The 14,963-nt window shown below is 36.2% G+C and overlaps 1 protein-coding gene across 6 annotated transcripts in view; it reads right to left on the reverse strand.

Annotated features, from left to right (window-relative positions):
- RALGPS1 (Ral GEF with PH domain and SH3 binding motif 1) overlaps positions 1-14,963 on the reverse strand; it is an 81,670-nt gene that overhangs the window by 22,811 nt on the left and 43,896 nt on the right. For all 6 annotated transcript variants that reach the window (XM_085076624.1, XM_085076625.1, XM_085076626.1 and 3 more), the window contains 3 exons: positions 11,166-11,303; positions 9,273-9,366; positions 755-822 (listed from right to left, as the gene is read on the reverse strand). In XM_085076624.1, the coding sequence (XP_084932750.1) occupies positions 755-822; positions 9,273-9,366; positions 11,166-11,303 (300 nt within the window). The remainder of the gene's footprint in view (positions 1-754; positions 823-9,272; positions 9,367-11,165; positions 11,304-14,963) is intronic.

A 14,963-nucleotide genomic window follows, 5' to 3' on the forward strand; every position in this document is an offset into this window, starting at 1 on the left:
GGCAGAGGAAAAACACATGGGATTTTTCTTCATTTTATATTTAGCATCTTCCTTTTTCTTTCTCTCCTTTACTTTGCCTTTCATTGGTGAGAAGAAAAGACATTTTAAAGCCAAATGAAACTGCATGTCAGATGTGGTCTGGACTCCTTGGGGTTTTCACATTGACACATGATTTTACATAATGAGACAGAAAATTGGCCATTCAGGTTCAAGAGATTAAAACATAGCAGCTTTTGAGATAATGGCTCCTATAGCAGGAATTACATTTCACATAGCCTGATGTTTGTTTAGTCTGGTCATAGCAATAAACAGCAGATTACTTTTGGTCAGCTTATGGATGGTACTCTAGTTTTTCAGATTTTGCTAGAAGCTATTACAAATCTTTTGTCCCCCTGCTTTCCACAGTGAAATTGTCTCAAATTTATGTGATCACACAGAAACCTGAAAGGGGAATTTCCTGTGTTACTCACTGCATTGATTTTTTTTGTATTGAAAAAGGGCTCATTTTTCTTCACTTATTAAATAATAATGAAAATGCAAGTATTGGTAAAAAATCCCACAATCTGACACCTGTTCCAATGCTAGCAAACACCCTGTGACATCCCTTGAACTGGTATTGTTTTTATACAAGTCAGAAATCTTTCTTGTTGACTCATGCTACTGATGTACCTCTCGGTTTTCCCATATATTTCAGTGGAGGATTCCTGTAATTAAAATTATTTCCTTACTCAAATTTTCAAATGATGTTTTATACCTGCAAGATCTTCTTTGGAGGAAACCAGTCGAGGAGAGCTGTTACCTGGCTCAATTCTTAAAGATAATCTGGAAAAACAAGTTTTTAGAAAAATTAACAAAAAAAATCTCAATAAAAGTTGAAAGAAATTGAAGAAAGTAATTATTTTGGCAGTGCTAACTAGGAATTTCTTGGAAGTGTAGTTATTTATTTTGTGATGTAACAAAACAATAACTTTTTGAAGAAAATCACTACCTGTTAGAACAAAAATATAAACTGTGAGGAAAATCTATGAAAGCAGAAATTGTTATTTAATCCTCCCTCTCAGCTTAAAAACATAAGTTCTTATAGTCTTTCACCTTGGGGAAAAAAACTCAAAAAGTTAGTAACTTAGATACAAACCTAACATTTTATTCCCTCTGAGCATGAAAGTGAATTTACTGTTACCATGTCAAAATGTGCACACAGAAATAGCTATTTAGTTACTACAACTTACAGAAAAGAAGCCTAAGAGGGCAAAGTGACCAACACTTATTAGTGAAAGAAGGTAATTAGAAGAAAGTATTATATGACACGCTGCCTCACTCCATGTGTTTTATGATGTACTCACCCACTCTTGTGCTGTCAGCAATCCAACAAATCTCAATCTCCCAATGCATATCACTTTGCCATTTCTCAAGTTTAGGCAGTCTTAACTTGACATTCATGGGTCCTTTGCTCTGTACCAGTCTGACAAAAAGGTATGAAGGACTACAATGTTAAGTAAATTTTAATGGAATAGGCATAAATCCAAAGGAAATAACTGCTGTCATTGCACAGCAGTGAACACACGCAAAAGCTGTGAAGGTTTCAAGCTGCAGCACCCTGCTGTGCACCCCAAGGAAATGCTTTCTGACTTCAGATAAAAACATGCAAAGGGGCGAAGGGAGAAACCTACAACAGCATTTCAAAATATCACGTATGTATCAGCCATCACTTTCCTTATTACTCTTTATGGAGAATACTTTCCAGTTCCCTCTCTGCAATATTCCAACACTGTCAACTAAGAAGTTTTAATGTGAAGTCAGTTGACAAAAGCTATGGTCCATTTCATGCCTCCGAATTTCTGTTCTTCTGACAGTACTAGACTATTTTAATTACCCAAAGTAATGTATTTAGAGTAGGTAATGACTCCTTCCTTTCCAGGCTACTTTTCTTTCTGTCAGCATGATTTCTGTGATGAGGAAGCAGTAACATAACTCTCGTAGAACCCAAGAATGAGGGAGTTACAAAAACACAAGTCAGTGCACAATTCAAATATTGATCCCATGGGAATTTCTTTAAGTGTGAAAAAGAAAAAAAAAAGGAAGTCCTTCCCTGCAAATAGGGCCCTCCCATGTGAATTTATCTACCGTGTCTGTATGTCTGTAGAAATGTTCCAGTTGCATCCCGTGCACAGTAGTTACTCTTTTGTTAATTTTTAAGGCCGATCTGTTCCTCACTATATTCAAGCTTTATTGTTCCCATGCGGTGAGCTTGATTTTTGCAAAGAAAGCTTTGTAGTTTTTTTTGTTGTAATAATCTTCTGCAGAAACTGTGCCACAGATACTGAGAAATTTGGGTATTAGGCTCATTTTACCGGGTTAGCTCATATTTAAAAAACTGAAGTCCTCAGGCAAAGCAGGCATTTCAGCTTGTCTCACAGTTTTTCTCCAAATGGAAGTAGACAACCCTCCTCCTGATAACCCGTCTGTTCCACAATTTCTAATTTCTTCTGTGGCTGTCTGTACAAGGGAGATGTTACTGGTCCTTTCCCACACGTGATAACTGCATGTTAGTTACTGCCAGCTTTGAGGAAGTCATCTCTGAAGCTCTTTCCTTACCTCGTATCAAGTAAGTTACTCAGTTGTATTAGTCCTCTGTGGCAATAGCCACAGTTTATTTGGTCACTGTGGAAACATTCATCTAATAAGCCCACTGTTAAAAGATATGATTGCAATTCAGTTCATGCAAGCAAATAGCTTCTTCTTCTACAGTGATGTAATTTGTAATGCATTCCTCCTGAAAATTTTTTGCTTGGTTAGAATAAAATGAATTTTCTGCATGTAAAGATTAGAGTCCATATTTATTTTTAAGCATGCTGAACTGAATTGTGCTCATTAAGCAGGTCCAGTCTATAATTTCAGATAACTACTTACAGAATCCCATATTTTTGATAGCAAGAATGGACTACCTCACATACCTGATAAGGCCAGAAATCACTTGTTTAATGTCACAATCATTACCAACTTCATCAGCTTACTGTGTTTCAAGCTCCTGGACTCAGTACAACTCTTACATGTTTGAAAAACAGCACAGGTGAAATACTGCCTATGAATATGTACATCAGGGGAAGTGCTATGACCTGCTAACAGATTTAAGGCAAATGCATTCTTACACCTTCTTTAGTGACAAAAGCAAGTAAGATCAACTTCCAAGGAACTATTTGCACTATACTATGTCTCTCTTTCTGTCTAAAATTATTTTTGCAAAGAAGAAAAGGGAACATAACAGCAGGAAGACCTAACATCTTCATGCTTTTAACAAGGTTTTAGGAAGAAGCATGCTACCATTATACCATCTAAAAAGCACCTGTGCTGTGTGCTGCACTTAGAAATTCACTGACAGAGCAACAAGTGAGTCTTCAGTGCTATAAAATGAGATTACATCACTCTCCACTGGTCATCTCCCCAGAATACGTGAAGTTAGACAATGTTGGTTAGCTGATTGGTTATGTTAAACTGCACTCTGAATCTCAGCCCTTTCTAAGTCTCTGACAGTTTGGCTGTTGACTTCCATGATGCCAGAATTCTGCAGTATTTCCAGAAAAACAAGAATGCAATTTAGCTATTTTCAACCTTGGAAAATACAGGATGTATTAAAAGAAGAACAAATAAATGCAAGTCTAAATATATTTTGGTAAATATCAAATACGCATGCTGACTTGTTTATATTTAAAATAAACTTTGAGAAAAGAGAATATATTCTGAAACGAGATGTCATTCCCAAGCAACCTTCTCTTCTATTGCCCCTCTTCTCCAGAAGGCGGGAAACAGTCAAAACCATGTTTTATTTAAAAGAAGAGATACTGACAGTCAGTACAGTTTCAACCAGTCCTGACTTGTTTGTCACCACCCAAATTAAATTTTGCAATTCCTCTGACACTCCATTTTCCATGGAGCAGCACAAGTTCCACGCATACACACACATGCCCAGTGTCTCCCAAACAGGACTCCTGGAGCCAGAATCTGTGGCTCCCGAGAGGCTTAGTGTGTTACTTTCAACAGATTAGTGCAGACTTTGAGACGTGATGTGCTTACCACCAACATTCATCATCCATAACCCCACACACCTAATGACATTGTCACAGCTGACCAGCCAATGTAATTCACTAGCATTACTTTAAACAAAAGACTACCTTGGTACCAGCATGCCTAATTAAAACCACTTATAACTCATAAAGACACTTTTTTTTTCTGTTTGCACCTGTGTATCATCAGAAATTCATCTCAGGAGTCACTATATTCATCCAATATCACAGTACTGCTAGAATGTCTGGTTTTTTTTCCAGGAATTATTTTCAGAAAACAAATCTTTGCTTTACCATGGTAAGGAAGCCTAGTTTTAGTGCATGGTCTAAATGCTGACATAGGAAATTTCAACGTTCCAAAATTATACTGCAAGAGTTCAGCTAAGAGACATGTCAGGATAAATCCTAGGTATCAGCCTCAGAAACTGCCCACAGAAAACTGAAATTTCAAAACTGAGGAGTTAGTATTAACAATCTAAGGTGAAGCAAAAATTAAAAGTAAAATCTCTAGGAAAAAAAATCAGCATAGCAATTTGCTGAACTAATAAACACCAATCTACCATTGGGAATTAAGACAAAGCTTTCACAGAACAGCTATAGGAAGAGTATATGAAGGCTTTTTTCTTGGATAGTAGAAAGATGACTGAACAATTTCTGTTTCTTTTAAGCTTGATACTCAAAATATTTTCTGGAACTGTAGCTGGCATCCTCTGGCAAGTAAGTTGGACAGACCTCTATTTCAACCTAGTCTTAAATAATGCTCGGCTACTGGGCCATACTGCTCATTTTAGAGTAACCTTCCTGGTAAGCACAAGAAGATGAACCTAACATAATGCAGATAATAAAACAGGTAATCGGGCTTGAACACAGCTCTCTTTCATGGGAGTATGCTCTCCAGTATTGGATGGAATCACAGCTCGGACAGCAAATCCCCTGTTACTCAATTCTTCTAATATAAAGCAATTGAATGAAAACAAAGAATAGTCTTACACAGAAGTTTAGCTGCTCCGTGAGGAGGCTGAACAAAACTTATTCATCTTTGCTGAAACAATGACTGGAACTAACATGGTACAGCTAGCACTTCTGTGACACCAGCACTGCTAGGGTCAGTATAACCTTTTAATTGTCTATTAATTTCTCTTGAATGCTTTCCCATAGCATCCTGCCTATCTGAACCTTAATTTGAACTGATTTTTCTGTAAGTGATCTTACTACTGTATTGCCTAATATGCTGTGAAGAACCAAATTATAGGCATAGAGAGCAGCTTGATTGGCCTGTCCAGACAGATAGTATTGTAATACAAGTAACAGTCTTCAAACTGGTCTGACTCAAAGAACAACTGTGCAGAATACAAAGCCTGACCTAACAATACCAAAAGGTCAACAAAAAATTTTACAGCAATGGCTGTAAGGTATGTTTAGTTAGGAAAGGATGTGGCATTGTGCCACAATGTTATATACTGCTAACACTGAGCAGCTTCTGCAGAAATCAGTATATGGGCTGAGCAAGAAAGATCTGTTCTTTTTAGGATATGACATCATTGTCAGGGGTTTTCTGGAGCATTCCTACTTGGTGACAAGCATGAACCTAAAGGAAGCAATTGGACTAGCACAAAAAAATTGTAGAGAAAAGCTTTGTTTATATAAAGTGGCTGCCATATTTCCCTTTACAGTGTAATTGAGGTTCTCATTTGGCAAAACATGTGTTGGGATTCTGCCAATACATTTGAGGGCAACTATCTCAGCATCTCTCCCTGACAGCCTGGTACTGAGATAGTTCTGTTCTTCATGCCAAAGGTCACACGCATGTCTCTGCAGAGAGCACTAATGCTGTCCCTGGCTCAAAAAGAGCAGTCACTGCAGAGAAAAAGAAGGAAGAGATTCTTTCCCACTCTAAAAACTCTCTGCATTTTTAAGGCTTACGGTTTTTTCTGGCATGGGACCAGAAAATGCTATGAAACTAAAGATCCATTAAGGGAAACTGAGAGGAAAATGTGAAATCAAATATTCAAAACAAAACCTGGAAACTTCTTACCAAGTACAAAAATGGAAGAGGAATGAGCATTTTTTAAGGGTAGATGTGACGAGTTTTGATGCATTTAAATTAATTAATTTAAAAAAAATTAAAGCTTTATTCTGATGAAACAAACATGGTAGAAAAAGATCCAAGTTCTCCAATGTATATAAGCTGTAGCAACTTTCCTGTGGTAAGAATCAAACCTTTCCCTCTTTTTAATACCTTTTGTGACTTCAGTCCAGTTTTTTCTTGCCACAGTGAAGTCTAGAAACAAAACCACTAAACTTATTCAGTCTCACAAATAACTAAATCCAAAGAAAAGGTATTAAATTATCTTTAAGATATGTCAAATACCTTCAAGCATTATCGGCAAGGTTGCTGCTAAAGTTACATTAATATTCAAATTTAAAATGGAATTACTTGTAGTTTTTACAAATATGTTATAGTATCATATGCTTATAGAATATACTTGTTTAGTTAATTTTTTCTAAAATAGTATAATTCAAGAAAGCTGTTGTATACATGGTATTAACACTGTTGCATCATTAGGAAACTTCATCTAAAAATCAAATTGAAACAGTACGACCAATTTCCTTAATCCAATGCAGGGGTTTCAAAGCCACTACTAACTACAATTCTTCACATTTACCAATGACTAATCAGTTTAATTTTTCTCTGTCTTCACAACTTTAATGAAACACTGAAGTCTTCATTAAAAGGGAAATTAGTAGTAAAACATGACAATTTGTTAAATTTTAACATTGAGATTTAAATCTCAAACTACCCTTAACAAAAGTCTTAGACTGCTTCACCTTTTCAAAGACTGTGTGTACTGCGCGTGGTCAGTGTGCATCTCTTGCACAAAGTGGCCATGTGTGAAACATATACTATGTCATGAGACTGAGTAAAGGATGAATTTACACATTCTACCATCAGTACTCTGGCAGGAATTCTAATTCCATGGAGGAGATAAATTTTTCTATGGAAACACTAAACATGGGGTTCCCCCCCCCCCACAAATGATTTTCTTACAGAACATCACTATTCTTAGTATCTATGATCAACCAGACACAAAAGCACAAATATCTCAAACTATCAACAAGCACAAGCTTTTGCAGTGAATGACCCAGTGCTCTTTCAGCTTCTTTTGTGAAAAGTTTACCATAAGCAAGGAGACATATTTTGGACATTTTGTCTCTATTTGAAATATGTCTTGGTAATACTTTGAGAAGCTCCAAAACAACACGTTGTCTGAATGTTTTTACTTTTAGAACTTTTCTCTCAGGAAATGCAAATTCCACACACATTCAACACAAGAATTCCTATCGATGGATCTGGTCAAGGTATAGTCCTGCATGCCCCGTGGCTGGAGCCAGAGCTCAGAGGAACAGCTGGAGTTACCACCAACTGCAGCTGTGTTCAAAATTAAAAAGACAAATTGCCTGACTCGTGTTATGCTAAAAGATGTGCTGTTTTGTCTCTGTTATGATGACACCTTTTTTTCCATCTCAGCAGGAGGTTGCATCTGTATGCCAGCAGTGTCAGCACTAATTACAGCAAAATGTAAATGACTGGTCGACATCACTCTTCATATGCATGTGTGCATGACCCCACACTGGTAATGCACAGTTTTCTGATTACTGAATCTCCTCTTTTCTCAAATGCTAACTGGTAGTCCTCACTAACTGATCAGATTTCAATTTAAAATAATTTAATTATTTGTCTCACTATTCCAATTAAGAAGAGGTTCCAGAATTCCATTACTGATAGTTACAAACCATATTTTAACATTTATCTTCTAAAATTTTCTGTGCATTTTATCCTTGTGCTACCATTACAATTTCATTTAAATTGCTCTTTACCTTCCCCATTTTCTTCCAGCTGTGTTTATACATAGTGATTCTATTACCTAAACTTCTTTTCTAGGCTAAGGCCCAACCTAGTTCTTTACATCTGGTGTTACAAGGCAGATTTTATTCATCTGATTGCACCAGCATTTTTTGAAAACCAAGTATGCAAGCATGGATGGCCAGAATTGCATACAATGCTCCATGTAAGCTCTCACCAGCACCTTCTGAAGCAGTATAAACAAGTCTATTTTTCATAGAAACACTATATTTGATAGGGAGTCGGTATGAATTAGTCCTTTCAGGGCTGTATCTCACTTGTGACAGCTATCTACTGATCTATACCATAAGCTAGTGTTAGAATAATTATATAACAGTTTGGGTTTTCTGTCTCTATCACTTTACTAATCAGGTAATCAGATTCTTCCTTTTTGATATCCAAACCACATTCTATTTCAATGAACCCTCCCATGACTATTTTATTAGCATGTGGTGTAAAGGCATATAAATTCTGAGACAAAATCTTAACTGAAGTATTTAAAAAAACTGGTAACAAGACTGGTTTTAAACAAGTTCATTACCAACCTTGCTCTCCAAAACATATACTAAAATATTTTATACTAGCATCATGTTACTGAATATGTGTTTGCCTTGAATACTTCAAATTCTGCTCACCTAAATAGTTATTCTATTTGTCAATAGCTAATTGTATAGCATTGCATCTACCTTGGCTGAGCTATTTAAAACCTTGGCTCCCAGGCCTATAACTTAATTTGCTAGCCCTTTTAGAATTACTGGCTAGGGATTATCACTTCCTTTAACTGGAGCACATTCACATATTAGCCAATGTGCTCTCTGGCATCTGCTTCAAACCTCTGTGTGGGATAACTCTTCTCCAGGTCTTTTGTGAACATTGCATTAACATGCTGAAAGCCCCAAAACTTAAACCGCAAATCATAAGTACTAACTTATTAAGAATAGCAACTTGAAATTGGTAGATGTTCTTAATGTATTCTTTATAACACCAGAGTCAATGCTGGACATCTTGGAGATGGCTTTAGGGTTATCGAACAAAATTCCCAGAGCACAATCCTCATGTAATAGAATAAAGACTAGATTTTCATCTACTCTGAACTGTTACTTTTAACTGTTACTCTTCACTGTTACATTTCACTTTGTAAATCTGCTTATAGTCATAAAGAAAGACTGCCCTTCTGGATTTTACTCAGCAGAAACGCCCTAAAACATCTTCAGCCAAGGGCCTTTTGCTCAGCTCTTAATCAAACTAACGACTAAGTAATCTTTCCATTAAATTTCCCAATACCTGAAGAAAAGAACAGTACTTACTTATAATTGTCATCTTCTACAAATTTCTGAAGTTCTTCAATGTAACGGACAGACTTCAAGTACTTTTGCACATGGGGAAGTGTTGTGAGATGATCTGTGGAGTGTTCGAACAAACAAACAAAAAGGATGAATATTTATATTCATCTTAAATTAATTATCTTAAATAATATTTTATCTTATAAATCTATAATACCATTATCTTATATAATATTTATCCAAAGTTTATTATTATTTCAGAGGTGTTTTTCTGGTTCTTACGTTACCTTAATGGAAACAGCATTTGAACCTCCCTAAAGAATAAATTGGGCAGAAATACTACTTTGACTCTAAAAAGATGTTAAAGACATGACTGAGCAAAAGTGATGCTCTCAGTTGTTAAAAAAAACAGATGCATTTCATCATCATGAAAGCTTGTGGATTTTATTAGATGCTATCTCATTGGTGGAAAAAAATTATTTGCTGCAAAACATGCTTGAATTTCGTGTTCATTGTTCAGGAGAAAATCAAAGCCTGCAGCCATAGCTGTTAGTCGTTCTCATATATCCAAGAACTGAGGAAACTTAAAAGTTATTAAATAACTAATTAATAATTACAGTGCTGAATACCAAGAATGAAAGACACTAAGTGCAGAATGACAGAAAAACCTCTTGAATCATGGTGCATGGACAGGTATTACATGCCTTGTAGTACCTAACTTAACTTTTATGGTCTTATAAAGATAACTGTTTTAAAGGCACCCATTATTCCAGAATGTTGTTTCAAGGCCATATTTTAATTTTCATCCTGATTTTAACAAAGGCACTCAAAACTAACACACAGCACTGCAGGAATCTATTAAGACAGTAAAAAGGAAAGGATGAATGAAATAATGAGTTTTCTTAATCATTCAAAGTATTCAGAAACAAAATGAAACTCACAGTAAGAAAATGACACCTGAACATTCAAGCTATTCAGAATCTTATGTTATTATGCCTAGTTCCTACCTTTAAATACTTTAAAATACCAAAGCTGACAACAAAGGTCAAGGGCTGGATACTTAAGCATACACAGTTAACTTCTCACCTCGTTTTCTCACAATCTGACATTCCTTTTTTTTTTTTTTTAAGACCTCCAAAACCGCAGCTTTTAAATTTTCTGATATTATTTGATTGTTTAGTTGCACTTAAGGCTTATCTGCCTGTTACATGTTTAAGCAATGAAAAGTCATGCTAAGTCACCAAGAGTACACTGAGTATTCATTAAAACACCAAAACCAGCAGATTTCTTGATATATGGTTTCACTAGCAGGCTAGAATTGCAGAAATTATTTTTAGAGGAAATTCCTGTTAACAAAAAGAAACAACTCCTCGTTTTCCTGACTTCATCCAGGAGCAACATATGTGGAAAAGCTTAACACAGTTGAACAACTGCAGTATAGACTGAAATATTTGTATTTCATTTTGTAAACACCACCAAGATGCTAACAACAAAATGATAATGAAATTAATACATTCCACACTCTAGACTCTAGTCACTCTAGTAGATATGATTATCTACTGCAAAGTAAAGGGAAGATATTACAATAATTCTCTCTGATTGCCTCTGGGGGAAACAGAATATAAGCCAAATGCAATAGCTGCAATTGAAAGCATGTCATTTGTAGCCCACATGCAGCAGTAAACTCTACACAACCTCTGTTATTAGCTCTTACAATTTAGAATAGATGCTTATCTGCCCAATTTACTGGTAAGACTGAAGTTACACAGAAGTGGAAGCTACAACACTTACTTATTACACTTGTTCAACTCTACCAACATTAGCCTCTTGTGTTCCCTCAGGGGCAAATCTGCTTCCACAATTTTATACTAAAGAAATTTTAGTTAAGGCTTGATAGGCATAATAAAATTTACCAACCGTAGTTGCAGGATACTTGCAGATCAGCTATTATTCGGAGAATATTGTTCATTTGATTGGATCTTTGTTCATTCTCCATTATGCTGTCTGAAGCAGGATATGCAGAATCAATGTAGATTAAATCCAAGAGATAAATTCCTGAAACAAACAAATCAACCAATTGATCTAGTGTTTCAAACAGAAATAGTTGCGTAATTTTAATGAATAGGGCAGCCAGAAGCGGTTTACCCCCACTGTGGTCTGGGCCCATTAAACAACGGAGAGCCTGGGATTTGCATTTTGAAAAATACCATAATTACTGTTTGTGTTCTATGACACCTCTTAAAAAGACAGAAAAGCTTTTTGCAATTAGACTAATGCCTACTATGAGCAATTTGCAGTACTATAACAAGGACACTAAAAAAAGAGTGAGAGCTGCCCCAGATGGTGGAGCTGACTGTGGGGGTCACAATGCTGCTGGCCCCCCTGACCAGAGCCCACAGCAGTGCTTCCTGGATCTGCCACCAGTCTGGAAGATCACCGTTAACTTCTCTGCCCTGAGATTTAGGAATACTTTATGGAAATCCCTTACAAGATTTTTTCTCATTCATGCTGAGCTTGCTATGTATCTGTTTCTTCAGCTCTCTGCCACCTTGACCAGTAAGTTGCTCATTGGATCACACTGTGTTAAGTCCAGCATGACTTAACACAGTGTGATCTGTGAGCTGTGAACTTAACACAGGTATTGCAGCATTAGCCAGGCTGCAATACCTAATTTCTTTAGGTTTTTAGCTATTTCATTCATGCATTCTGGAAAAGCCTTACATTGCTTAGGGAGGAATGAATAAAGAAATCATATGACCTGTCATTGAAAACTGAAGAAACAAAGAGGCAGCAACAAGCCAGAACAAACTCAGCTTGTTATGAACTATTAAATGCTTTGCTTGGAAACCATAAGGTCATAATTAAATTGTCTCTCAAGTCCACAGAAATCTGTGAATTTGGACTATGAAATAACCATATGGCCGCTAGACCCACTGACATGATACATAGGAGAGTGCTCCAGTGATCAAAGGTAATTTAATAATCCCACCAAAACCAAAAGGGACATTTAGACCTTGTAAGTGAGTGGAATAGAGCTGGATTAACAAATGTACAACACACAAATGAACTGGAATTTCCAGTCATGCTGGAGTTAAAATGAAGAAAGAAGATGCTTAGAAATCAGGTCAAATTTTAGTCTAGTTTAACTTTCTGGTTTTTTTTTTTTTAATCTGGGCAGTGACATTTTAAACTCTTCTATATATATGATGCGATAATAGGTATAGATGAGAATCAGTTTATTTTGCACAGAAGAATGACAAAATTATTCCCTTCAGCAAAAGACTTCAAGACCCGTTTCTAAAGAGAAAGCCTCAGGGCTGCCCCATGCCAAAGCAAACACACAGCACTAGCTTTTCAAACTTTGGCTCACATTTGCGCTACTGTGCACTGAGAAAAGCTAAGATGTGAAGCCATCGGGATATTTTCCAGAGGGTGAGCTCATGGGCAGCTTCTTCCACACGCAAGTATCATTTTCCAGTGACACTCACTTTTCTCCATTGTCCCCAGAACTAATTTTACAGCTGGATATTGTATGCAGACAACAGTGTTCATTGGTTTATGGTATCATGGAAGTAAAAACACAGACTAATGAAAAGTACAGCCAAATAATCCAGGACTAAATTTATTAATGAAATTCACTCTGTGTAAAGGGGACCAGTTATTTTTAAGTTGGCAAAAGAAAACCAAACCTATAACACCAAGCTTTTAAACTTTTACTGGAGAGATCAAACTAAGCAGTAAAATTAGTAACAGTTTAAAGACAGGAAAACATTAGTATGACAAAAACGTGGACTTGACATGTAGTAGTCAATGCCACCCAAATAATGCATTTTGAGTGCTCCATCCACCAGATGACAACTCCCAAGGCTCAATTTTACTGAAAAGAAACATTTAAGGAAAACTGCAGGGTTCAGTAGGATGCAAACCAAAGTCTGTATATTCTTAACTGATTCACAGTTAAGCTTCTCCTATTATTTTCTAATTCAATACTCAAGTCCGATAATAAATAAGCACACTTTGGAGTTGATGGGGACTAACAAAGAGGTCTTAAGAAAAATACTCCCAAGCCTTTGGAAATCAGTGGTTATTCAGCTTCACCCAGTTTTGATGAACCTCAGCTGGAACAGCTTTAAAGCTGTAAGCTTTAAAATGTTCACAAACAACTATGGTATGTAATTTGTTCCTTGTTAAGAAAGACTGACATAACATGTTATGAAAGACAAAACACTTTCAGTCCAGTAAATCGCATATACAAAGTTATACTAATGAGAAAAGCTGGGCAGGTATTACTTTAAAGTGCAGTAACAGAAACAAAGAAAAATCTGTTTTTTGAGGCATTTGCCTCCAAGTTAGAAAGCCTGGGCTCAAGTTTTCTGTTCTGTCACAGATTTCTTTGGCCAGAATAGGACCATTTATTCATAACAACTGAGAATTTCAAGTCTCTTTGGGGGCTTATGACAATTTCAAGGCACAAGGTGTAATCCCAAACTTACAGTATTTAAAACCGTCTCACAAATAAGTATTGTTGCAAAACTGGTCATAAGAAAATCTGTGCAGATAAAGACTGAAAACTTGCACCATTCTCAACTGCGGTTTTTTTAATTTTTGTTTTTTAAACTTTTTAAAATAATGAATATAAAACTACACTGTAAAATGGTAGGGCTAACAACCCAAAAATGAGGTGGTTCAACCACACTGCTACTGCATACATTATATATACTTTCGTGCATAGTGCTGTTAAGGATCTGTGCAATTCTGCAAATGCAAGTAAGCTAGGAAACAGCTGCTGTATGATATTTTTGTCAGTCATTCACTGCTTTGCAACAAAGAATAATTAGCTGATGGAGAAGTACTTCACATTAGCCTGGGGACTTAAATTTATTATTCTTAGGTAACATTTTGATCAAGTACTATAATAAACTATCACATTTATTTGGTAAATTGTACTATTACTGTGAAAACCACAAATACATGCTGCAAAAAGACATTAAAAAAGGTTAAATGTTTTAATAAACAATTTATGTCCCTACTTACATTCATGTACACTTCTAAAGATATTCACAGCCCCTACAGCCACACAGATGCAGCCGTATAATGTGGATGCCTGGGCATAGAGCATTCCTTCAGTACAGGAAGCAGTGTCTGCAAGACACGCAGTAACTGGCACACGTAACAGAAAAGAATCTATGGAAAGTAACTATTTTCCATTTTTGCTCCTCACAAATTGAATAATGACACTGGTTTGACAGGAGAGCCAGAAGAGACAAGGATATGTTTCAAATTTGTAGTTAACTATATTCATGAAAGCATTTTCCTACATACAGTAGGGTGGTTGTATCATACGAAACAAAGCAGAGGACAGAGGGAAAGTAATTTTCAATTAACTATGTGGTAGAAAGTCCAAATTACTACAGTCAGCAGTTTGTAAAACCAAAGACACCACTGTTAGGAGATTAGCTCATAGGCAAAAAAGCCAACTGTTTTGTGGTATCACTGGTTTCAAGAAGACTGGATATTTTCCATGGATTAAGGCCTGGAAAAATTTTCTACAAAACCAAATGCATATACTGGTTAATCTTGGTAGGATTTGGAATACTCTAAAAACAACTGAAAACAAACCTTTGCTAAGGCAACACCACATGATTTGGAACATACAAAATGTATTCATTATAAAATATCTCAAGAGAGACATTACACAATTACAACATGGTCCCA

This window comes from Lichenostomus cassidix, chromosome 17, assembly GCF_008360975.1.
Source record: "Lichenostomus cassidix isolate B80296 chromosome 17, HeHo_3.0, whole genome shotgun sequence".
Taxonomy (NCBI): Eukaryota; Metazoa; Chordata; class Aves; order Passeriformes; family Meliphagidae; genus Lichenostomus; species Lichenostomus cassidix.